The 26800-nt window shown below is 42.4% G+C and overlaps 2 protein-coding genes across 5 annotated transcripts in view; one reads left to right on the top strand and one right to left on the bottom strand.

Moving 5' to 3' along the window:
* faxdc2 (fatty acid hydroxylase domain containing 2) overlaps positions 1–10556 on the top strand; it is a 113505-nt gene extending 102949 nt beyond the window's left edge. For all 3 annotated transcript variants that reach the window (XM_073067044.1, XM_073067042.1, XM_073067043.1), the window contains one exon: positions 10042–10556. In XM_073067044.1, coding sequence (XP_072923145.1) covers positions 10042–10195 — 154 coding nt within the window. In that variant the 3' untranslated portion in view covers positions 10196–10556. The remainder of the gene's footprint in view (positions 1–10041) is intronic.
* Positions 10557–21680: 11124 nt separating this feature from the next.
* larp1 (La ribonucleoprotein 1, translational regulator) overlaps positions 21681–26800 on the bottom strand; it is a 233455-nt gene continuing 228335 nt past the window's right edge. For both annotated transcript variants that reach the window (XM_073067040.1, XM_073067041.1), the window contains exon 20: positions 21681–26764. In XM_073067040.1, coding sequence (XP_072923141.1) covers positions 26543–26764 — 222 coding nt within the window. In that variant the 3' untranslated portion in view covers positions 21681–26542. The remainder of the gene's footprint in view (positions 26765–26800) is intronic.

The following is a 26800-nucleotide window of genomic DNA, read 5'->3' as shown; positions in this document are numbered from 1 at the left end:
CTTCAACACCTGGCACAATGCTTGTGTCTTTCACAGTGAAGGCTGATGCCAAAATTCTCATTCAGTTCATCTACTATCTCTTTGTCCCCTGTTATTTTCCTCTCTCCTCATTTTCTAGTGGTCCAATATCCACTCTCATCCTTCTTATTTTTTTACACGAGAAAGCTTTTACTATCATATGTAGTCATAGGAAGCAAGGTTAGCAGAGCTGGGACTTTTCTCTTTGGAACGTAGAAGAATGAGAGGGGACTTGATAGAGGTCTACAAAATTATGAGAGGCATAGATAGGGTGGATAGTCAGTACCTGTTTCCCAGGGCACCAGTAGCAAACACCAGAGGGCATATGCACCAAATTAAGGGAGGGAAGTTTACGGGAGACATCGGGGTAAGTTTTTTTACACAGAGGGTTGTCAGTGCCTGGAATGACTTGCCAGGGATGGTGGTGGAGGCAAAATCATTAGGGGTCTTTAAGAGCCTCTTGGACAGGCACATGGATGAAAGAAAAATGGAGGGTTGTGGAGTAGTGTGGGTTTAGTACTTTATTTAAGGATTATATGGGTCAGCACAACATGGAGGGCTGAAGGGCCTGTACTGTGCTGTAGTGTTCTATGGTTCTATCCACTGATATTATTTGCTAGCTTGCTTTCATATTTCATCTTTCCTCTTGTAATGATTTGTTTTGTTGCTCTCTGTAGGTTTTCAAAAGCTTTCCAATTTTAGGAACATAGAAAACCTACAGCACAATACAGGCCCTTTGGCCCACAAAGTGTTGCCGAACATGTCCCTACCTTAGAAATTACTAGGCTTACCCATAGCCCTTTATTTTTCTAAGCTCCATGTACCTATCCAAAAGTCTCTTAAAAGACCCTATCGTATCCACCTCCACCACCATCGCCAACAGCCCATTCCACGCACTCACCACACTCTGAGTAAAAAACTTACCCCTGACATCTCCTCTGTACCTACTCCCCAGCACCTTAAACCTGTGTCCTCTTGTGGCAACCATTTCAGCCCTGGGAAAAAGCCTCTTGATTATCCACACGATCAATGCCTCTCATCATCTTGTACACCTCTATCAGGTCACCTCTTATCCTCCTTCGCTCCAAGGAGAAAAGGCCGAGTTCACTTAACCTTTTTTTCATAAGGCATGTTCCCCAATCCAGGCAACATCCTTGTAAATTTCCTCTGTACCCTGTCTATGGCTTCCACGTCCTTCCTGTAGTGAAGTGACCAAAATTGAGCACAGTACTCCAACTGATGTCTGACCAGGGTCCTATATAGCTGCAGCATTACCTCTCGGCTCCTAAATTTGATTGATGAAGGCCAATGCACCGAATGCCACCTTAACCACAGAGTCAACCTGCGCAGCTGCTTTGAGCATCCTTTGGACTTGGACCCCAAGATCCCTCTGATCCTCCACACTGCCAAGAGTCTTACCATTAATACTATATTCTGCCATCATATTTGACCTCTTGGTAGTGTGAAGGATCAGAGGGATCTTGGGGTCCAAGTCCATAGGACACTCAAGGCTGCTGCGCAGGTTGACTCCGTGGTTAAGAAAGCATACGGTGCGTTGGCCTTCATCAATCGTGGGATTGAGTTTAGGAGCCGAGAGGTAATGTTGCAGCTACATAGGATCCTGGTCAGACCCCACTTGGAGATTGCTGAGCCCCTGGCAATGATCTTTGCATCATGAATGGGATGGGAGAGGTTCTGGAGGATCGGAGGGTTGCAGATGTTGTCCATTATTGAAGAAAGGAAGTAGGAAACTATAAACCTGTGAGTCTTACTTCAGTGGTTGGTAAGTTGATGGAGAAGATCCTGAGAGGCAGGATTTATGAACATTTGGTGAGGCATAACATGTTTAGGAATAGTCAGCATGGCTTTGTGAAAGGCCAGAACGAGCCTGATTGAGTTTTTTGAGGATGTGGCTGAACACATTGATGATGGTAGAGCAGTAGATGTATATGGATTTCAGAAAGGCATTTGACCAGGTACCCCATGCAAGGCTTATTGAGAAAGTAAGGAGGTATGGGATCCAAGGGGACATTGTTTTGTGGATCCAGAACTGGCTTGCGCACAGAAGGCAAAGAGTGATTGTAGACGGGTCATATTCTGCATGGAGGTTGGTGACCAATGGTGTGCCTCAGGGATCTGTTCTGGGACCCTTACTCTTCGTGATTTTTGTAAATGACTTAGATGAAGAAGTGGAGGGGTGGGTTAGTAATTTTGCTGATGACACAAAGGTTGGTGTTGTGGATAGTGTGGAGCGCTGTCAGAAGTTACACAGGACATTGATAGGATGCAAAACTGGGCTGAGAAGTGGAAGATGGAGTTCAACCCAGATAAGTGTGAGGCAGTTTATTTTGGTAGGTCAAACATGATGACAGAATATCGTAATAATGGTAAGACTCTTGGCAGTGTGGAGGATCAGAGGGATCTTGGGGTCCGAGTCTGTAGGACACTCAAAGCTGTTGTGCAGGTTGACTCTGTGGTTAAGAAAGCATACGGTGGGATAGAGGTTTGGAGCCAAAAGGTAATGTTGCAGCTATATAGGACCCTGGTCAGACCCCACTTGAAGTACTGTGCTCAGTTCTGGTCGCCTCAGTATAGCAAGGATGTGGAAACCATAGAAAGGGTGCAGAGGAGACTTACAAGGATGTTGCCTGGATTGGGGAGCATGCCTTATGAGAACAGGTTTAGTGAACTCAGCCTTTTTTCCTTGGAGCGACGGAGGATGAGAAGTGATCTGATAGAGGTATAAGATGATGAGAGGCATCGATCATGTGGATAGTTAGAGGCTTTTTCCCAGGGCTGAAATGGCTAGCATGACAGGGCACAGTTTTAAGGTGCTTGGAAGTAGGTACAGAAGAGATATCAGGGTTACGTTTTTTACGCAGAGAGTGATGGGTGAGTGGAATTCGCTGCCAGTGACGCTGATGGAGGCGGATACGATAGGGTCTTTTAAGAGACTCCTGGACAAGTATATGGAGCTCAGAAAATAGAGGGCTATGGGTAACCCTTAGATAATTTCTCAGGTCAGAACATGTTTGGACAGCTTTGTGGGCCGAAGGGCTGTAGGTTTTCTGTGTTTCCATCTTCCGATCCTATGCCACATCTTTTTACTGATTTGATGCCATTCTTTACCAGGAGAGCCACTCCACCTCCATTGCCTACCTTCTCATCCCTCCAATTCAACATGTAACTGTGGAAATTTAGCTCCCAACTACAACCATCCTTCAGCCATGATTTAGAGATGGTCACAACTTCATGCCTGACAATCTGTAAAAGTCCAACAAGATCATCCACCTTATTTCTTATATTCAGTGCATTGAGTTATAAAATTTTGAGTACTGTATTTGCTACCCTTTTTGATTCTGCATCCCACATTGCTGGTTGCAATTTTGTCCTATCATCTGCCTGCCCTTCCTGACAGTCTGACTGCATGCTATCTTTGCTTTTTTACTATCTGTCCTATATTGAGACTCTTCACTCTGGTTCCCTGCAAAATTAGTTTAAACCTCTCCAACAGCTCTAACAAAACCGCCCACGAGAATATTGGTCCTCCTCAGATTCAGGTGCAACCCGTTCCTTTTGTACAGGACATACCTCCCCCAGAAGAGATTTCAATAATCCAAGAACTTGAAGCCCTGCCTACTGCACCAGCTTCTCAGCCACACATTGATCTGTAAATCATCCTGTTTCTACCATCACTGGTGCGTGGCACAGGCAGCATTCCAGAAATTACTACCCTTGATGTCCTGCTTCTCAGCTTTCAGCCTAGCTCTCTAAATTCTCTTTTCAGGACCTCTTTCCTTTTCCTTCCTATGTCGTTTGTAACCTGCCCGCTGGATTGTTGGTCCCTCTTGGGTTCAGGTGCAACCCATCACTTTTGTACAGTTCATACCTCCCCCAGAAGCGATTCCAATGATCCAAGAACCTGAAGTCCTGCCCCCTTCCTATGTCATTGGCTATTCTCCCTCCCCGTCCAAAATGCTGTGGACGCAATCTGAGACGTCCCTGAACCTGGCACCTGGAAGACAACATATCATTCGGGTGTCCTTTTCACATACCCAGAAGCTCCTGTCCTCTGACTATTGAGTCGCCTATCACTACGCTCCCCTCATCTTCCTCTTTCTCTTCTGAACCATGGGCCCATGCTCAATGGCAGTAGCCTGGTCTTCATGGCATTCCCCTGGGAGGTCATTCCCCAAACCAGTATCCAAGACGGTACATTTATTGTGCGGAATGCTCTGCACTAACTGTCTATTCACATTTCCATTTTTCCTGACAGTCACCCAGCTAGTCACCTCCTGCAACTTAGGGGTCACTATTTCCCTGTATCTCTGATTATCTCATCACTTCCCCATAGAAGCTGAAGGTCATCCAGCTGCTGCTCCAGATCCCTAACACAGTCTTCAGGGAGCTACAGCTGGATGTACCTCACACAGGTGTAGTTGCCTGGGTGACTCCGGGTCTCCCAGGACTCCCAACATCCTGCATGCAGAACACACAACTACCATTTACTATACCAGGTACAGTAAGAGAGGAAAAAAAAGAACCTTAACAGAAACTTACCCAGAGCCAACATCCCTTTCGAGCCAAAGCCTGATACTCCTACTTGTCACCACTGGCCTACTCCCAACAATGGCTGCTCTGCTTGTCTCTTCTATACCTTTAAACAATTATTGTTGACCTGCGAGGAACCGCTTCACTGCGCTGTGCTCCTGCCGCTGATTGGGCCGAAGGATGAGACTGAATGGTTGCAAAGCCCTCATTTTAAACAAGTGTCGCTGACCTGCAAGAAACCACCTCACTGTGCTCTGCTCCCGCCATTGATTGGGCAGCCTGAATCTTTGAGATTTCATGCATCTTTGAATATTGCTGCCAGTTGGTAGGCACAGGTTCTCAGAGCCTTACCAGATACTACATCAGGCTCTACTGCCTTGCAAGAGTTCACTCTCTTGAAAGACAGTCTGAGGTTGGCCTTTGAGACAGAGATCACAGGGTCACCAGGTGCTGCAGGGATCCTCATAGCTGTGGTTTTATCCTTCCTTTCAAAATGAGCATAAAAGGCATTGTGTTCATGTGGTAGTGAAGTACTGTCGCCATTCATCATGTTGGGTCTTGCATTATAGGAAGCAATGGTTTGCAAACCCTGCCAGAGTTGACATGCATCTGATGTTGCCTCCAACCTCACCCAGAATTGTTACTTGGCTCTTGAAATAGCCCTCCGAATGTCATACCTGGTTTTCTTATACAGACTTGGATTGCCAGGCTTAAATGCCACAGATCTAGGCCACAGCAGACTATGAACCTCCTGGTTTATCCATGGCTTTTGGTTTGGGAATGTACAGTAAGTTTTCATAGGTCTGCACTCATCCACACAGGTTTTAATGAAGTTGGTGACAGCTGTGGCATACTCATCTAGGTGCAAAGATGACTCCCTGAACACAATCCAGTCCACCAATTCAAAGCAGTCATGTAGGTGCTTCTACCTCCCTGGTCCCTGGTCAGGCTAACTGGTGTATAATTTTCACTAGCTTGCTTTCATATTTCATCTTTTCCCTTCTAATAATTCATTTACTTGCTCTCTGTAGGTTTTTAAAAACTTACCAATCCTCTATCTTCCAGCTAGTTTTTGCTTTGTTGTATGCCCTTTTGCTTTTACAATAGCTTTAACTTTGCATAAGATATAGGTATAGGGGGCTCTGGTAGTACCCTTATTGTCTGGCATGCTGCTCCCTACAGACAGAGTGGATGGGCATCACTGGTCCTCATCCATCTCCTAAATCTCTCACATGTTGGCTCCAAGTGCCATACCCCGGTAAACCACTTCAGCTGGCGGGTAAACCACGTGAGGGGGAGTTAACATGGCACCACTGGGTGAATGACTTCCATGATGAAGTCACCGGCCGGGGTGGGGAGGTTCTCAGATGAACTATAATGGCTACGTGTTCATGACCGAGGTGAGTCACCTAGATTGAGGAAATTGGCTGGGATCATACCTGGAGAGGGATGGGCTTTGCCAAGTTTCAGATGCCCAAGACACGCCATATGATGAGCACACCAAAAAGCATAGAAGAAGATGATATAGGAGCAGAAGTAGGCCATTTGGCCCATTGTGTCTGCTCCATCATTCAGTCATGGGCTGATCTAATTCTTCCAGTCACCCCACTCCCCTGCCTTCTCCTATACCCTTTGATGCCCTGGCTAATCAAGAATCGATCAATCTCTGTGGCCTTCACAGTCGCTCGTGGCAACAAATTCCACAGATTTACCACCCTCTGACTAAAGTAATTTCTCCATATCTTAGTTCTAAATGGACATCTTTCAATCCTGAAGTCATGCCTTCTTGTCTTAGAATCGCCTACCGTGGGAAATAACTTTGCCATATCTAATCTGTTCAGGCTTTTTAACAGTCTGAATGTTTATATGAGATCCCCCCTCATTCTCCTGAACTACAGGGAATACAGCCCAAGAGCTGCCAGACATTCCTCATACAGTAACCCTTTCATTCCTGGAATCATTCTCAAGAATCATCTCTGAACCTTCTCCAATGTCAGTACAGTCGGCCTTCCTTATCCACGGGTTCCGCATGCATGGATTCAGCTAACCGTAGATCAGGAAAACCCGGAAATTCTTTCTCCAGCACTCGTTGTTTAAGCACGTACAGACTATTTTTTCTTGTTATTATTCCCTAAACAATACAGTATACCAACTATTTACATAGCATTTACATTGTATTAGGTATTATAAGTAATCTAGAGATGATTTAAAACTACAGGCAGTCCCTGGGTTATGAAGGAGTTCTTGAGTCTGTCTTTAAACGGATTTGAAGTCGGAACAGGTACATCTGGTGTTATTTAGCGTTAGTTAGTCAAATGTTTGTCTTAGTTTACAGTATATATTTTACTTTTCTATGCATATAAAACACTTAAGAAACTTATGTATTTCAATAATCAAACCACTGCGTTGCATAGTAATAATTGTAGCTTTCATCGGGACAGGGCCTTTCACATTATCCATTAAAATTGTTCCGATCGCTGACCGACTGTAACCTAACGGTTTTTCAATGACCGATGGCATTTCACCTCTTTCTGATTGCTTTACTTCCACTTTATTTTCAATCGTGATTGTGATTATTTTTGTGAACAGAAACACTGCAGATTCAGAGCTGCGCCAGGTCCTAAAGACCACCGCACTGAGACAGGTTAAATAGGGTCTGGGGTTCTGCTTGGCCCTAAGGTCCACCGCATTGAGACAGGTTAAATAAAGGACTTGAGCATTCGCGGGGGGTCCCGGAAACAATCCCCCATGGATAAGGAGGACCGACTGTATATCTTTTCTAAAATAAGGAGCCCAAAACTGCACACAATACTCCCAAGTGTGATTTCAGGAAACCATGCTGGTTTTGGCCTATCTAGTCATGTGTCTCCAGGTACTCTGTAATCTCATCCCTAACAATCAATTCCAACAACTTCCCAACCACTGATGTCAGGCTAACAGGTCTATAGTTTCCTTTCTGCTGCCTCCCACACTTCTTAAATAGCAGAGTAACATTTGCAATTTTCCAGTCATCCAGTACGATGCCAGAATTTATCAATTCTTGAAAGATCATCGTTAATGCCTCTGCAATCTCTCCAACTACTTCCTCCAGAACCCGAGGGGGCATTCCATCAGGTCCAAGAGGTTTATCCACCCTCATACCATGAAGCTTCCTGAGCACCTTCTCAGTCGTAATTTTTACTGCAGAAACTTAATGTCCAGTATATTGCAGATGTCTTCCACTGTGAAGACTGATGCAAAATATGCATTCAGTTCCTCTTCCATCCCTGCATCTCTCATTACAATATCTCCAGCATCATTTTGTATTGGTCCTATATCTACCCTTCACTCTCTTTTACCCTTTATGTACTTTAAAAAAAGCTTTTAGTATCTTCTGTGATATTAGTCGGCAGCTTCCTCATAATTCATCTTTTCCTTCCTAATGACCACCTTAGTTTTTAAAAGCTCCCCAATCCTCTATCTTCCTACTAGCTTTGGCTTCCTTGTATGCCCTCTCTTATGCTTTTACTTTGGCTCTGATGTCACTTTGTCAGCCACAGTGGTGTCCTTCTTCCCTTTGCAAATTTCTTCAAATCTTGAATATATCTGTCTTGCACTTCCCTCATTTTTCGCAAAAATTCCAGCCGTTGCTGCTCTGCTGTCCTTCCTGCTAGTGTCCCTTTCCAGTCAACTTTGGCCAGATCCCCTTTCATGCCATTGTAATCTCCTTTATTCCCCTGAAATACCGACACACTGGATTTTATTTTTTCCCTCTCAAATTTCAATGTGAACTCGATCATATTGTGATCACTGTTCCCTAAGGGTTCCTTAACCTTACGCTCTCATATCACCTCCGGATCATTGCACAACACCCAATCCAGAACAGGAGTCTCTTAAAAGACCCTATCGTATCCGCTTCCACCGTTGTCGCCAGCAGCCTATTCCACGCAATCACCACTCTGCATAAAAAAACTTATATCTCCTCTGGACCTACTTCCAAGCACCTTAAAACTATGCCCTGTCGTGCTAGCCAGTTCAGCCTTGGGAAAAAGTCTCTGACTACCCACATGATCAATGCCTCTCATCATCTTATACATCTCTATCAGGTCACCTCTCATCCTCTGTCGCTCCAGGGAAAAAAGGCCGAGTTCACTCAACCTATTCTCAGAATGCATGCTCCCCAATCCAGGCAACATCCTTGTAAATCTCCTCTGCATGTTTTCTATAGTTTCCACATCCTTCCTGTAGTGAGGCAACCAGAACTGAGCACAGTACTCCAAGTGGGGTCCGACTAGGGTCTTATATAGCCTTAACATTACCTCTCGGCTCCTAAAGTCAATCCCACAATTGATGAAGGCCAATGCACCATATGCTTTCTTAACCACAGAATCGACCTGTGCAGCAGTTTTGAGTGTCTGATGGACTTGGACCCCAAGATCCCTCTGATCCTCCACACTGCCAAGAGTCTTATCATTAATACTTTATTTGACGTACCAAAGTGACCCACCTCACACTTATCTGGGTTGAACTCCATCTGCCACTTCTCAGTGCAGTTTTGCATCCTATCAATGTCCTGTAACCTCTGACAGCCCATCCCTGAGGCACACCACTGGTCACCGACCTCCATGCAGAAAATGACCCGTCTATAACCACTCTTTGCCTTCTGTGGGTAAGCCAGTTCTGGATCCACAAAGCAGTGTCCCCTTGGATCCCATGCCTCCTATGCATTTATTGAGTATGCTCACAAGCAAATAATTGTCAGGGTCGTATATGGTGACATACATGTCCTTTGATAATAAATTTACTTTGAACAAAGATTTTCTTTCTCAAAGTGGTAGATAGATAGATAGATAGATACTTTATTCATCCCCATGGGGAAATTCAACTTTTTTCCAATGTCCCATACACTTGTTGTAGCAAAACTAATTACATACAATACTTAACTCAGTAAAGAATATGATATGCATCTAAATCACTATCTCAAAAAGCATTAATAATAGCTTTTAAAAAGTTCTTAAGTCCTGGCGGTTGAATTGTAAAGCCTAATGGCATTGGGGAGTATTGACCTCTTCATCCTGTCTGAGGAGCATTGCATCGATAGTAACCTGTCGCTGAAACTGCTTCTCTGTCTCTGGATGGTGCTATGTAGAGGATGTTCAGAGTTATCCATAATTGACCGTAGCCTACTCAGCGCCCTTCGCCAATACGCCACCACAAAGAAGAGGGCGCTCTCCACAACTGACCTATAGAACATCTTCAGCATCTCACTACAGACATTGAATGACGCCAACCTTCTTAGGAAGGTACCTAGCATGAGCTTGCAATGGTGCTGGTGGAGACAAGGGGGGAATTGAGGTGGAATCAGTTTAAATTTGCATAATTGTCAGCTTGAATGCCCTAGGTTTTATCAAACACTATTTTACAAATTGATTTTTGTTATTATTGATTTCAGAAGTATTTAAGCTGCTATGAATATTGACTCATGTTTTGCAGATTTAACCAGTGTTTTGGGGTGCTGGGAGTCTTGGATCGCTTACACCAGACTGACACAGTGTTCCGAGCAAGCAAACAATATGAGCGCCACACACTTCTGCTTGGTCTTGTTCCTTTATCTGAGACCATTCCTGATTCCCCCAAAAGAAAATGAAACTACTCAGAACCATTGAGGCCAGCTTTGTAATCTTTAAAATTTAACCCTTTGATTGTGGTTTGATTTTATCATAAACTCAAGATTTTGATTCTCTCAATCTCAACTGCTGTCGAACAAGAGCCACATAGAACTGTAGTCACTATTAACTGATGTAGTAGGGGGTGGAAGAGAAGGAATTCTTTTTAATTATTCACTGTGAAATTTTAGTAAACAATATGGTAGAGACAAAAGTTTTTGGCAGTTGAGGATAACATCAATTTAGCACTTTTAAAAAGGTCCAATTTGTCCTATTTGTAACCATGGGAAAATTAATATTGAGAGGCTGAGATCTCATTCTGATAAAGGTGGACTTGCTATTGCTCAGTGTTTGTGTTGATAACTATTAGAAATGGGACTAGATTAACTTTATATGCACAAATGAAACAAATTATTCATGATTGTAATTTTAGTTCATTTCTATCAGTGATAGCATGAATGTTCACACAAAAATGATTTTAGTCCTGGCTATTGGTTGGCATTCACAAATGCATATTCCAGTCCAACAGAGTTATGGCAAGATACTGTTCAGAGGGTACGGGGAGAAGACAGGATAATGGTGTTGAGAGGAATAATGGATCAGCCACAATGGGCCAAATGGCCTAACTCTGCCCCTCTGTCTTATGGGCAGATGAAAAGTTGTCCAGAATGTTAGCAGATGGAATTCAAGCCTATGAGGTGATGCATAAATGAAAAGAGAAACCAAGGCTCAAGGCCATATTTCCCTGAAAGTGGCAACGTGGGTAGATAGATCATAACAGATAGGAGCAGAATTAGGCCATTCATCCCACTGAGTCTTCTCCACCATTTCATCCAAGCAATTAAGCTCAGTCCCATAAAAAACAAATGCTAAGGAAACAGCGAAAGCTGCCACCTAATGTGCCCCAAGGCATGGATCTGAACAACAAGACCAGGATAAGGTCCTAATGTAGTCAGCGAGTTGGGCGTACATAGGCAAAATAGTCACATTGATGGGTCAATTTCTTTGTCAAGTCACTTTTTATTGTCATTTCGATCATAACTGCTGGTACAGTACATAGTAAAAACAAGACGACATTTTTCAGGACCATGGTGTTAAATGATCCTGACAAAAACTAAACTACGTAAAAAAAAACACTACACTAGACTACAGACCCACCCAGGACTGCATAATGCCTGCACTGTTTTGTGCATTTTACAATAAATAATAAACAAGACAATAGGGCAGTAAGGTGTCAGTCCAGGCTCTGGGTATTGAGGAGTCTGATAGCTTGAGGGAAGAAACTGTTACAGTCTGGTTGTGTGAGCCCGAATGCTTCGGTGCCTTTTCCCAGACGGCAGGAGGGAGAAGAGTTTGTATGAGGGGTGCGTGGGGTCCTTCATAATGCTGTTTGCTTTGCGGATGCAGCGTGTAATGTAAATGTCCGTGATGGCAGGAAGAGAGACCCCGATGATCTTCTCAGCTGACCTCACTATCTGCTGCAGGGTCTTGCGATCTGAGATGGTGCAGTTTCCGAACCAGGCAGTGATGCAGCTGCTCAGGATACTCTCAATACAATCCCTGTAGAATGTGATGAGGATGGGGGGTGGGAGATGGACTTTCCTCAGCCTTCGCAGAAAGTAGAGACGCTGCTGGACTTTCTTTGCTATGGAACTGGTGTTGAGGGACCAGGTGAGATTCTTCACCAGGTGAACACCAAGAAATTTGGTGCTGTTTACGATCTCTACCGAGGAGCCGTTGATGTTCAGTGGGGAGTGGTCACTTTGCCCTCCTGAAGTCAACAACCATCTCTTTTGTTCACATTTCTGCACCAGTCTATTAGCCGCTGCACCTCCTCTCTGTAAGCTGACTTGTCGTTCTTGCTGATGAGACCCACCACGGTCGTGTCATCGGTGAACTTGATGATATGGTTCGAGCTGTGTGTTGCAGCACAGTCATGGGTCAGCAGAGTGAACAGCAGTGGACTGAGCACACAGCCCTGGGGGGCCCACGTGCTCAGTGTGATGGTGTTGGAGATGCTGCCTCTGATCCGGACTGACTGAGGTCTCCCAGTCAGGAAGTCTAGAATCCAGTTGCAGAGGGAGGTGTTCAGGCCCAGTAGGCTCAGCTTTCCAATCAGTTTGCTGTCAGACACACAGATGAGTCAAATGTTCCACATGGGATTTCTGGCAAATCAGCTTGTCCCTGCAATCCAAGGCAGTATTATTCAAGGCTAGGTGGGTGAGCATGGTTGGTTTCCTCAATGAAAGTTGTTTAAAACTGAGGGTAGCAACAATCCAAAATCCTGGCCTGTGTTTCTGGGACACGAAAACAAGGTATGGTAGTGTGTCCCTACTGTATGGGGCACCACAGTAGCATAGCAGTTAGCACAACATTATTACAGTTCAGGGCATCAGCATTTAGAGTTAAATCCCTCCCACAGTCCAAAGACGTATGGGTTAGTAGGTTAATTGGTCATTGTAAATTTCCCCATGATTTGGCTGGGATTAAATAGGTGGGTTGGTGGTGGCACAGCTCAAAGGGCTGTAAGGGCCAACTATATCCATTAATACATACTGATAATATAGGGTTGAATTTACTTCTGCTCCCTTTAAAGTGACTGGTTCCAGACACAATTGTGTTACTTTAGTCAACTTTCTGGGAACCTGATGATGAGCAGACAGGCTATTAATTGCTGCTTTAGTTCTCTGTAATATCAGCTCTCCTAACCCAGCGGATCAGTACTTACTGGAAGCAGTGAAGATGGCAGATGTTGCTTGTCTCTAACCCCCCGCCCACAGATGCTATCTACCAACAGAATCACACTGTACTGAAACTAGCAGAATTGGACTGCATGCCAGAGACACTGTAGTTGTGCCTTTCTTCAACATATCAAGTCCCATCACAACATTAAGAGTGGGTTCCCTGCCCTATTCGTCACAAGGAAGGTCATCATCAAGACCCACTTCAGCTTCAGCTGTCTCCTTCCAGTGACGGAAGAACTGAGTCAAAATGAACATTCCCTTGTCATGTGATGTTCCAGAAGAGTATAAGACCATAAGATATAGGAGCAGAATTCGGCCATCTGGCCCATTGAGTCTGCTCTGCCATTTTATCAAGCTTAATCCATTTTTCCTCTCAGCACCCTCCCACCCACCCCAGATCTCTCTACACTCTGACCAATCAAGAATCTATCAACCTTTGCCTTTAACATACATAAGGACTACAAGACCATGACTTTGAAGCAGAACTAGGCCATTCAACAAGACAGATATATTCCAAAGAGGAAGAAATTTTCGAATGGAAATAGGATGCAACCGTGGCTAACAAGAGAAGTCAAAGCCAAAGTAAAAGCAAAGCAGAGGGCGTACAAGGAAGCAAAAATTAGTGAGAAGAGAGGATTGGGAAGTTTTTAAAAGCTTACAAAAGGAAACTAAGAAGGTCATTAAGAGGGAAAAGAACTATGAAAGGAAGCTAGCAAATAATATCAAAGAGGATACTAAAAGCTTTTTCAAGTATATGAAGAGTAAAAGGTGAGAGTAGATATAGGACCGATAGAAAATGATGCTGGAGAAATTGTAATGGGAGATAAGGAGATGGCAGAGGAACTGAAGGAGTATTTTGCATCAGTCTTCATTGAGGAAGACATCAGCAATATACCGGACATTCAAGGGTGTCAGGGAAGAGAAATATGCGCAGTCACAATTAGGACACAGAAAGTACTCAGGAAGCTGAATAGTCTAAGGGTAGATAAATCTCCTGGACCAGATGGAATGCACCCTCGTATTCTGAAGGAGGAAGCAGTGGAGATTGCGGAGGCATTAGCAACGATCTTTCAGAAGTCGACAGATTCTGGAGGACTGGAAGATTGCAAATGTCACTCTGCTATTTAAGAAGGGAGCAAGGAAGCAAAAAGGAAATTATAGACCTGTTAGCTTGACATCGGTAGTTGGGAAGTTGTTGGAGTCGGTGGTCAAGGATGAGGTTACGGAGTACCTGGAGGCATATGACAAGACAGACAGAACTCAGCATGGTTTCCTTAAAGGAAAATCCTGCCTGACAAACCTAGTGCAATTTTTTGAGGAAATTACAAGTAGGCTAGAAAAGGGAGATGCAGTGGATGTTGTGTATGGTTAGAGCATTGGCTGATTGGTAGCAGGCAGTAAGTGGGAATTAAAGGATGCTTTTCTGGTTGGCTCCCAGTGACTAGTGGTGTTCCGCAAGGGTCAGTGTTGGGACCACTTTTTATGCTCTATATAAATGATATAGATAATGGAATAGATGGCTTTGTTGCCAAGTTTGCAGATGATACAAAGATTGGTGGAGAGGCAGGCACTATAGAACACAACAGCACAGAAAACAGGCCATTTGGCCGTTCTAATCTGTGCCAGAACTTTAGATAGCGCTGAGGAAACAGGTAGGATGCAAAAGGACTTTACATTATCATACATTTCCTAACACTGTATTCCATCTGCCACTTTTTTTGCCCAACCTTCCAATTTGTCATGGTTCTGCTGCAATGGAATTGCTTCCTCAGCATTACCTACCCCTCCACCTATCTTAGTATTATCTGCAAACTTTGCCAAAAAGCCATTAATTCTATTATCCAAATCATTGACAAGCAATGTCAAAAGCAGTGGTCCTAATACTAACCCCTGAGGAACAGCACTAGTCATTGGCAGCCAACCAGAAAAAGCCTGTTTTATTCCCACTTGCTGCCTCCTGCCTGTCAGCTTTTCCTCTATTCATGCCAGTATCTTTCCTGAATCAAATGAATCTTGAAAGATCGTAACCAATGCATCTGTTAGCTCTTCAGCAACCACACTCAGGACTCTGGGATGTCGTCCATCCGGATCAGGTGATTTATTCTTTTTTCTTAATTCTTTGTAATAGCAATGGCACTCACTCCTGCTCCTTGACATGCAGCAATCTCTGGGATGTTGCTAGTTGTCTTTCACAGTGAAGACAGATGCAAAGTACCCATTAAGTTCATCTGCCATTTCTTTGTCTCACATTGTTACCTCACAGGCATCATTTTCTGGTGGTCCAATATCAACTTTCACCTCCCTTATACGCTTTATATAACTGAGAAAAATGTTCCATATCCTGCTTTACATTATTGGCTAGTCTGCCCTGATATCTCATCTTTTCGCTCTGTAGTTTTTATAGTGGTCTTTTGTTGGATTTTAAAAGCTTCCCAATCATCCAACTTCCCACTCACTTTTGCTACCTATATGCCCTTTCCTTGACTTTTACAGTCCTTAACTTCCTTCACATCAGTCATGGTTGCCTACCTCTGCCATTTGTGAACTTCTTCCTCTGTGGGATCTATCTATCCTGTGCCTTGTGAACTATTCCCAGCCATTTTTGCCCTGCCATCATTCCTGCCAGTATCCTTGTCCAATCCACCTGGGCAAGCTCCCTTCTCATGCCTCTATAATTCTTTTTGTTCCATTGCGATACAGATACATGTGACTTATGCTTCTCCCTCTCAAATTGCAGTATGAATTCAATCATATTATAATTACTGCCTCGAAGGGGCTCTTTGACATTAAGTTCCCTAATAAGATCTGGATTACTACACAAGACTCAGTCCAGGATGGCCTTTCACCATGTAAGCACAAACACAAGCTGCTCTAAAAAGCCATCTCGTAAGCGATAATCTCAGCTATACCGAAAGGCAAGGATAAAATGGAATGTGGGTCATTTGGACCAATATCCATTCTTAATGTAGATTATAGGTTATTTACCTCCATCATGGCCAAACGATTAGAGGAGTTTCTACGCATACTGATACGTAACGATCAGACAGGTTTTATACGACAATGCCAGACACGACAATATACGAAGAACACTTCACATTATGGATCATATACAAAAAAAATAAAATCAAAGCAATAGTGATAAGCATGAATGCTGAAAAGGCATTTGATTCGGTTAATTGGTATTTTCTTTACAGAGTTTTACATAGATTTGGTTTCCAAGACACAATTATTAAAACTATACAGACACTATATGACAATCCTACTGCTAGGATTAAAATCAATGGATATTTATCAAATAGTCTTACCCTAGAAAGGGGCACAAGACAGGGTTGTGCATGGTCACCACTACTCCGCGTTATATCTGGAACCATTAGCTCAATACATCAGACAAAATGAAGATATCAGGGGAATTACTATTAAAAGGACAGAGCATAAATTGGCTTGTTATGCAAATGACATTTTGATCTAACTAGGGCAACCAACATACCTTTGAACAATATGGTCAATTATCAGGATACAAGATCAACAGATAAAACCCAATTACTTTCATATTACTATAGCCCACCAAGAAAAATTGAGTCGATACCCCTGGGCATGGCACACACAGTCTTTCAAATATTTGGGCATCATTATGCCAAAAGATTTGGCAAAATTATGAGAATGTAATTATCAGCCTTTATATAAAAAAATTAAGGAAGATGTGGCAAGATGGAACCTGATTCCTTTTTTCAGTCTCAGTTCAAGGATTGAGTCTATTAAAATGAATATACTGCCGAGACTGTTGTATCTCTTTCAGACCCTACCAATAGAGATTAATCAAAATCAATTCAATGAATGGAACAAGATGCTATCAAGGTATATTTGGCAGGGTAAAAGGCCTAGAGTTCGTCTCAAAACTTTGCAATTAGCAAAGCAAAAGGGGGGATGGGGTTTACCGTAGAGATTATTATTTTGCATCACAGTTGAGAGCTGTGATATGTTGGTGCAACCCATCATATGACACTCAATGGAAAAACATTGAGGAGCAGGTACTCCCCATCCCCATACCAGCAATTTTGGCTGATAACAACCTGCAAAGTTACATAAATACTATTGATAACCCATGGGTGAAATTAACTCTTAAAATATGGAAAACTACTATAAAATAATATAATCTAGAGGGAGATACTGCAATTCTTAAATGGTGTGCATATGACTCGGATTTTACACCAAATAAATTGGATGCTAGATTTAAGGATTGGACAGCTAAAGGAATAACAGTTCTTTGCAACATAATGAAAGAAGGAATACTGTTCAGTTTTGAAATGCTTAAAGAGAAACACATTAGAAAAACAAGATTTTTATCGGTATTTACAGATGCAACAATATGTTAATAAAATGCTTAAAAATGTAACCAAGGCAAATACATGCTTGATAGAGCTCTTTAGAAAAGCATATAATTCAGATAATGGTAGTAGAATCATTTCAAGCATGTATAAGGGTTGTCAAATCTTAAAACACATTCGACTTCATACAAACCCCATTTCCAGAAAAGTTGGGATATTTTCCAAAATGCAATAAACAAAAATCAGTCATATGTTAATTCACATGAACCTTTATTTAACTGACAAAAGTACAAAGAAAAGATTTTCAATAGTTTTACTGACCAACTTAATTGTATTTTGTAAATATACACAAATTTAGAATTTGATGGCTGCAACACACTGAACAAAAGTTGGGAAAGAGGCATGTTTACCATTGTGTTACATTACCTTTACTTTTAATAACACTTCTTAATCGTTTTGGAACTGAGGATACTAATTGTAGTAGATTTGCAATTGGAAATTTTGTCCATTCTTGCTTGATATAAGACTTCAGCTGCTCAACAGTCCGTAGTCTCTGTTGTCTGATTCTCCTCTTCATGATGCGCCATACATTTTCAATAGGAGATAGATCTGGACTGGCAGCAGGCCAGTCAAGCACACGCACTCTGTGTCTACAAAGCCACATTGTTGTAGCCCGTGCAGAATGTGGTCTGGCATTGTCCTGCTGAAATAAGCATGGATGTCCCGGGAAGAGACGTCGCCTTGATGGAAACATATGTCTCTCTAAAATCCTAATATATGCCTCAGAATCAATGGTACCTTCACATACATGCAACTCACCCATGCCGTGGGCACTGATGCACCCCCATACCATCACAGATATTGGCTTTTGCACCTTTTGCTGATCAGGATGGTCATTTTCATCTTTGGCACAGAGAACTAGATGCCCGTTTTTTCCGAAAACTAGCTGAAATGTGGACTCACCTGACCACAGCACACAGTTCCACAGTCTTTTGGTCAATCTGAGATGAGCTTGGGCCCAGAGAACTCACAGGCGTTTCTGCATAGAGTTGATGTATGGCTTCCTCCTTGCGTAATACAGTTTCAAGTTGCATTTCTGGATGCAGTGATGGACTGTGTTAAGTGACAATGGTTTTCCGAAGTACTCCCGAGCCCAGGTGGCTATAATTGTCACAGTAGCATGACGGTTTCTTAGGCAGTGCTGCCTGAGGGCTCGAAGATCACGCACATTCAACAGTGGTTTCCGACCTTGCCCTTTATGCACTGAGATATCTCTGAATCTTTTCACAATATTATGTACTGTAGATGTTGAAAGACCTAAATTCTCTGCAATCTTGCCGTGGGAAATGTTCCTTTCGAACTAACAATTCTCTCACGAATTTTGGCACATAGGGGTAAGCCACGACCCATCCTTGCTTGCAAAGACTGAGCCTTTGATGGACACTACTTTTATACCCAGTCATGATACCTCACCTGTTACCATTTAGCCTGCTTAATGTGGAGTCTTCCAAACCGGTGTTACTTGAATATTCTGTGCACTTTTCAACCTTACTTTAACTCTATCCCAACTTTTGTTGAGTGTGTTGCAGCCATCAAATTCTAAATTTGTGTATATTTACAAAATACAATTAAGTTGGTCAGTAAAACTATTGAAAATCTTTTTGTACTTTTGTCAGTTAAATAAGGGTTCACGTTAATTAACATGACAGATTTTTGTTTTTATTGCATTTTGGAAAATATCCCAACTTTTCTGGAAATGGGGTTTGTACATTAAAACAAAATGGGAGGAGGAGGGAGGGATAATTATATCTGAGGAAGAATGGACAATATGGAGATATCAATGGAAGTGTACCAGTTCACAGAAATTGAGGGAGTTTGGATGGAAAACCTTGATAAGATATTTTATTATGCCCTCTCAGAAATCCCATTATGATAGTAACCTCCCTGGTTGCTGGAGAAATTGTGGAAATCAAAATGCAAATCATTATCATATTTTTTGGGACTGCCCTCTTATCAAAAACTATTGGAGGGGGATACACAATGCCCTACAAGACATCTTTAAATGTGAAATACCCTTGGAGAGTAAGACCATATATTTTGGATATATACCTCAAGAATGGTTGAAAAGAGATAAATATTTAATGAATATATTGTTGGTGGCTGGTAAAAACTCTTACTAGGAAATGGTTATCACAGGAGAGCCCAACTTTAAATACATGGATGGAAATTACAATGGATATTTACAAAATGGAGAAGATAACAGCATCTGTTAATCATAAGCTGGAACAATTTGATTCATACTGGGAAAAATGGTTTAACTACATAATGCCTCATAGGCCTGATTTTATTCTCACAAATCAATGAATCTGTTGTAAAAAAAAAGATCACTCCCTACTTGTACATAGTTCTTTCCTTTTGCTTGTTTTTTCTTTCCACTCTTTTCCATAAGTGTATACCCCAGATAAATACTTTGTGGAGATTTGTGATATATATGATATATACGTACAATGTCTGAAATAAATCTTATGGAAATGTTTGTTTGATGAACTTCAATAAAAAATAAATTACAAAAAAAGCCATCTCTTAGGCATTCAACAAATTCTCTCCTTTGCGATCCAACACCAACCTGATTTTCCCAATCCCCTTGCAAATTGAAGTCTCCCATTACAATTGTGTTATTACCCTTATTACATGTGTAACATGCTGTAAGGTTTCACTGCTAATGTAATGGTTTGTCTGTAGCAGCAATGTTTGGGTTATGAATAGAGATAACGGGGCTTTGGAATGTGGGCTATCCAATGAGAGGGATGTTGTTCTTTCTTGTGGGTCTGGGATCAGGGATTTTGCAGGCTTTTGCCAGAGAGAGAGAGAGAGAGATGAGGAGAGAAGATGCGAATGAAGAGTTAGTAGATCACCAGGTGGAGCAAGGATCTGAAGGTCAGCGACGCTTGGAGGAGGTAGATGGTGGACAAATGGCTATCTCCAACGTTGTGCATAGACTGTTTCATGAGAATGGACCCTTTTTTTGCTTCTTTACTAACCATATAGTCCAATTAAGAATTATAAAGCTCAGTCATTTAATTGCATATTGCGTTATTTCGTAGTACTGATTTGTAACGGGATACATCACACAGCGTCCATCTAAACAAGATTTCTTAAGTTTGGCCTGGTCGAGGGCTGTCTTCCCCTAGATTAAGCCGCTAGCCGAACCGAGTTACACATGCCTTTTCCAGCTCCCTTTGCAATGTCAACCTGACAGTTTAGCTACTATTTGGAGGTCTATATATGTTTTTTTAACCTTGCAATTTCTTAGTTCTGCCCATTCTCCGACCCTATGTCACCTCTTTCTAAAGATGTAATTCCATCTCTTACCAACAAAGACACACCACTGCCTATGCCTTCCTGCCCATCCTTTTGATACAAAGTATATGCTTTGACGTTAAAGCTCCCAACTATGGCTTTCTTTCAGCCACAACTTAAATGTTATACTGACTAATCTCTAATTGTGCCAAGAGCTTGTCCACCTTATTTCCAATGCTATACACATTTAAATGCAGCACCTTCAGTCCTGCATTCTTCTCCTTTTTGAATTTTGCCGGTGGTACAATGATTGTGTACCCAGTCATTGGCTTGTCCTTTACATTTATGTTACATCCATCATCTACTTGTAAACCTGCTGGCTCATCCTCAGCTCTATCATCCTGGTTCCCATCCCCCTGCCATATTAGTTTAAACCACTTCCAACAGCTCCAGTAAATCTGCCTGCAAGAATATTGGTCTCTCTCAGATTCAAGTGCAACCTGTTCCCTTTTGACAGATATGTTTAGCTGGAAGACTGGAGATCTCCCAGACTTCCCACATCCTACTCAGTACTGCCCCGGAGCCATTCTCACTATACTACGCACTAATAGATGAGAAATGAACAAATATGAAGAGAGAAAGAGTAACTTACAAGTTTAGATAGCATCATGAATAACTACTCGGCCTTTTATGATCTGACAGTCATGGTTATACAGTATCCTCATTTAGCTGCTCTCAGACATCCACTAGCACATAAAGCCATAGTTCAAGCCAACATCCACCCGGTCCGGCCAACCCAGTCCTCGCGTTAAATGGGCTGTACAAGGCTGTGAATTTCTCTCAATCCTTTTTCCTTGCACTTCACCTTCAACAAACTTCCCACAAAGGACTTAATCTACACAATAGTGGCTCTATCCCAGCGTGCTATTCAAAGGTGAGGTTTAGGATGAGAGGAACGATGATCATGGACCAACCTCTGTGTATCTCTAGGATCAGTTACCATAAGTAATTTTTACGAAGGAGGCAGGAAGCCTACTTACTCACTGAAAGAATTATAATCCATGCTTACATTAAACAAAAGCAACCAAACAAATTGGTCATTTTAGTGTTTTTATTTAATTTTTGTGAATTTTAATTGATTTTATATAAAAGGAAAGCAGTTACCACAAATTACAAAGGGCAAAACACTAGCCAGAAGGAACCACATCAGACTAAAAAGCAGACTCTAAATGATTAAATTTATGTTACAAGTTCTTGTTCAAGTATCTTACAAGTTTTTTTAAAGTGGAATAAATCTGTGCACGTGGTTATTTCTAGAATTACAGCAGCCAGCATAAGGAAATTCACTGGCACCCGAACAGACATTGAGTGTTCCACTCATGCCCTCAACCTACTTTGTACTGTTGGATAACTGATCATGGCTCATAACAGCACTACATGCCCTTTGCAAACCACGCTCTCAATTTTGAATTGGCTGTACTGAGAACTGAATATCCTATTGACCCTCCTGGCAATGGAGACCAGAGACAAGCAAAACTCAAGCACTCAGTGTGAATTATCAGCTCCTGACTGAGGAACAGACTTGGAAGCACATGTCAATGGGTCAGATGACCAAATTCAGCAGCGATGAGACATTACTGGGAGTTAGAGCCTGAAGCACCTTCATCAGTGCTCCTGTGACTTTTCACACAGGGCCATTCCCTGCACTCCTGAATGGCCAAACTCTTGGCATTCAACATCAGAAAAGACACCTGTCCCATTTTGTGAAAGGCTTTAAATTCGGTTAAATTTATCATTAAACACTGACTTGGTCATCATGTCTATGACCTGACTGGAGATTGAAATGAAATGTCATAATGTGACCAGTGTAAACACATTGGAGGAAAGCTGCAGGCACAAGTATTCCACAGCTATCAAAAAGAAAGCAAGTGTGAATCCAACCAGCACAAGAAACTCTCCAAATTCAGCACAATTTCTGAGCTATGAGGTACTTCTCAACCACAGAGCTGTGAATCAAACAAGGAATTAACTTTCTACACAAAAGTATATTCCTTCCATTTTATACTGTCCCTCCACCTGCGATCAAGAAGTCCACAAAGCAGGTTTAATGATGTATTTAGACTAACCCTCAACCCTTTGCAGAGTATTTCAAAAGTTACTATCTCAAGTCGAGCTCTACTAGAACCTGCCAAATCTGTGTCATAAACAGTATTTTATCATCACAAAATCAACCCCTAGCTGCTAGATTCGGATTCATTTCCCCTAACACTTATCTATTGACTCAGTGAAATATTCAGCTTGAAGTCCCCAACTCAGTAAGCACCTGCCATACTCCCCTGGACCTGTGTCATTCCACAGCCTCAGACTGCAATTGGGCAGCTGGAGGTTTGTTCCAGTCACTTTATTCAGTGAATAAGACTAATACCTACAAGTCATTTCCAGAGAGGTGATAATCTAACTCCAGTGGAAATCACATGCTTTATGAAAGTTCTCCAAGGATATGATTTTCAAGCTAATCCTGACAGACTGAGGGACATACTGTTTTTTTTTTAATCAAACCCTGACTACTTCACCATGGAATCTCAAGACATTAGAACTCTTAGTAATAACTTGGGTTCAACAAACCCCAAAATACAGTTTACATCCTTTATATTCTACATGTGAAGACAATCAAAAAATAGGCTTACAAAGGTTCTAAACATAATTTTTCAGCAGAATTCATGTAATCTTTTGGGGACAACCAAATATTACCATGTTTTAATAGGGCACCAAAGTAGAACTTGAAAACCTGAAAGGAGAGTGAGTACAGTTAAGTGATTCAGAGAGTGCAAAGAATAGTCCTGGGACATGCACATTACATCACAAATTAATTGTTGACTCTCAGAAGAGTTAGTGTAGATTTACTTTATGTGTATAACTGAAATTCTAAACTTTACAGTGATGACAAGCTACACAGCTCTAATGGGACACATGGGATGTTTGCAGTAATCTTTTCTCTTCTTTTCGCGTTAGTCTTCTACCAAGCAGATCTGAGTCTCAAGCTATAAATACCCGGACCAGAGAGGGCAGGAGCCCAACTCAGTGATCGCCATGCCCCATTTCACTGGGCCTGAGAGCACTATTAATTTAGGCAGTGTGACGTGGATGGCTTGGTGAGTTTGGTATATGATAGTGATCATCATTCATGGTGCTTCAAGGACGGCTCTAATTTTGTACATTTTACAATTTAAGCATTTTTATCGTCATGCTGTTACCAAAATCAGGTGGTCGTTCCTGGGGACTCCGCTGAACAGGAGGCATGGCAGACGGTGGGTGATGTAGGCTGGTGCTCCTGTGGATAGAACAGTTGGCATGGGGTAATCAGAGGCAAGTGGTTCATAGGGTGGGCACCAAAGAGAAAGGAAAATGGCCTTAACACAAATTGTCCGTGCAAGCTGCATTGTTCACTCAGAATAAATCCACAGCACCTTTTGTTTTAATGTTTTCAGCATCTGTGAAACCCAGAGATTTTTCTTTGGCAAATATGGCTAGATTCTTAAAGATTTCTTACTTAGGAAAAAAAAACATTCATCTAAAAGCTGGTGGACTTGCGTTATATACAAATCGTGCCATGAATTACACACTGGAATTTTAACTCCCAACAGTGTGATTTCTGTACAATAAACAGCAAAGAGATGCTCACCAAATTACCTGAAATAAAATGTTCTTGTTTCAGAGGCATTTCAAAGAAATTCATTAAATAAACAGCAGCTTCACATTACACAACTGGTTGCACATTCAGGAATCTCCACCTGAATTACACCAACAATCGAGCCTCTTAGTTGCAAATATATCAGTCTGTTCGACATGAACATTCTGGTTAAGGAGAGGAAACTAATGTCCTGTGAGTGATCTCAGTCCTGACAATCCAGGCAGTCGGTTACAGGAATCCTGGAAGATTATGGGATGACTGAACATGTAAATGTAAACAATGAGTTCTCAAAGTCACAGAACTAGTGTCAGGTTTTAATCAACTTTGCAAACACCATCAGGCAGCCGTCCTCAAGTGTTTGCAGTCTAGAAGACCCTAAACACATCGGATGTTTTTAGGACATACCTAATTGTGGCGAGGTTCAATTAGACACATCCTCTTGAAAAGCATTACAGCCCTGGGAAGAGGGGAAGTTACCCAGGACTAATATTTTATCCCTTACAATGGTCAGCAGTTCTTCTCCCATGTCTTCTATAAGAACTAACATCAAAAACATTCAACAGCATGGATCAAACCTTTGGTTTCAGGAGTTTAGCCCTTCAGTGAGTTCGGCACCGAGGAAAGAGGAAGACGAAGGTTATATTCAGTGACACCTGCCACATTCTACAATCGTGCATGGTCCATTCACGTGGAGATACAATTCCCATACAGCAAGAAGATCCTAAATAACTTAGGCATTTTTGCTGGGAGATGGAAGTGCAGAGGGGTGGGTATGTGCATGACGTTCGGAGGGCACACATGCACGTTAGAAAAACAAGTGGGCAGTGTGTTTGTGCACTTAAGACACTGACACACATGCATGAGAGAAGAGACATGGCATTGGCGTGTGTGAGGGGCAGGGGATGGGCATGAGATAAACTGATGGACAGAGAGATACAAAAGGGAAGAAAAAAAAAGCATGAAAAGTAATAAGGTACAAGAATGGGAGACCTAAATGCACTGAAAGAGAGCAGAGAAGATGAAATCTCATCACAAGTGTCACCCAACCCTCGGGGACAGAGGGATCAATCGTGCCAACGGTTCCTCAGGGGACAGATGACCCCGGCGTAGAGCTAGAGTTGGAAAGCCTAAGCTAATAGGTTTTCTCATCACCAGCTCGTTCTGCAGAGCCTACTCCTGCTACCCATGAGATACATGCACAGCAAGCACGACGTATCAACAGCATTAAAGTAGCACACAGCAAACCCGAAAGGCTCAGTTTTTTTCCATTTACTCGAACCACAGCCCAAAACTAAAGTGATGATGATAATGATTAACACGGTGACACTTTGGCTCCTAGCAAAGGCTGTGATTTCAGGACAACAATCTAGATGGGACTTCAGGTCACTACTTTACCAGGACATCAAAATAAACGACACTGTGACATCCCTACAGAACACATGACAGTCGTGAATGATGTCACCCAGTATAATTTCAGCAATACTACTTCAAGCAGACAGATTCATCAATGCCGAAGAAATCAGATAGTCCAATTTTTCAAGGTGCTGGCTTGGGTATGGCAAAGTGAAAGAGACAACTAGATGGTAACAGGATAAGAATGGTGGCCAAAGACACTTTAGCAGTGACCCTGATGGAAAGCTTGACATGGGTCACTGGGCTATTTTCTAACGTCAGTATCTGCGGCCATCAGGCTGTTGAAGTTCAGTCCACCATGGGGATCAGGCCTGACACAAAGTACCTGTGGTGCAAGAGCATCTGTATTTGACATCACCATTCCTATTCCGTCCGCCTGCGGCAACTTTAAATTGGGGCACTAACAAAAACCTCAACAATTCAAAATCCAGGGTAAGGAACGGATAATTTTATCAACATTAGCAGACCAACAGGAGAGTCATTAGCTGAGCGAGCAGAATTTAACTATGTGCTGCTCACAAACAGGAGCAGGCAATAATAAGGCATCTCTTTAATCCCATTCTCCACTAGGGAGGGGTTCGGATTTTTTTTTGGATATCTGAGTGAAGCTGTATTGTCGACTCCCAAATCAAGCAGATGAATTATATTTCAGACCAATTGTTCTCATGCAACATTCATTCATATGGGTGAAGGCTGTGAAACCAGCATAGAATATAAATCTTCCGGCAGTTGCTGCAATGGCCACTGCCCGGCGTTGAAGAACGTCTGATATCCAGCCCAGTTTTTCTGTAGCTCATTGAGGTGACAATACCAAAGTTCAAATAAAGATCCAGGGTTAGAGGCAGAGTCCACTCTCTATTTGCCTGTGGCTCTCACTTGCACGAGTCCTGCCGAAGCCCCTTCCGGGATCAGAGTTGAATTGGTTCCTTCGTTCATGCTTTGAGGGGGAAATGGCGACCCATTCTCGGCATCACTGGCAGAACCACACATTTTACTGGAAGACACGGATGGGAGCCGGCGTTTTTCTTCACCTGCCAGTGACTGTCGCTTGCGGCCAACATCATCGCCAATTGGAGGCTGCAACAGAAACAACTACTTCATTCCCCAGTGTAT

This window comes from Hemitrygon akajei, chromosome 15 (genome assembly GCF_048418815.1).
Source record: "Hemitrygon akajei chromosome 15, sHemAka1.3, whole genome shotgun sequence".
Lineage (NCBI taxonomy): Eukaryota > Metazoa > Chordata > Chondrichthyes > Myliobatiformes > Dasyatidae > Hemitrygon > Hemitrygon akajei.
This window is presented reverse-complemented; position numbering and strand designations above follow the sequence as displayed.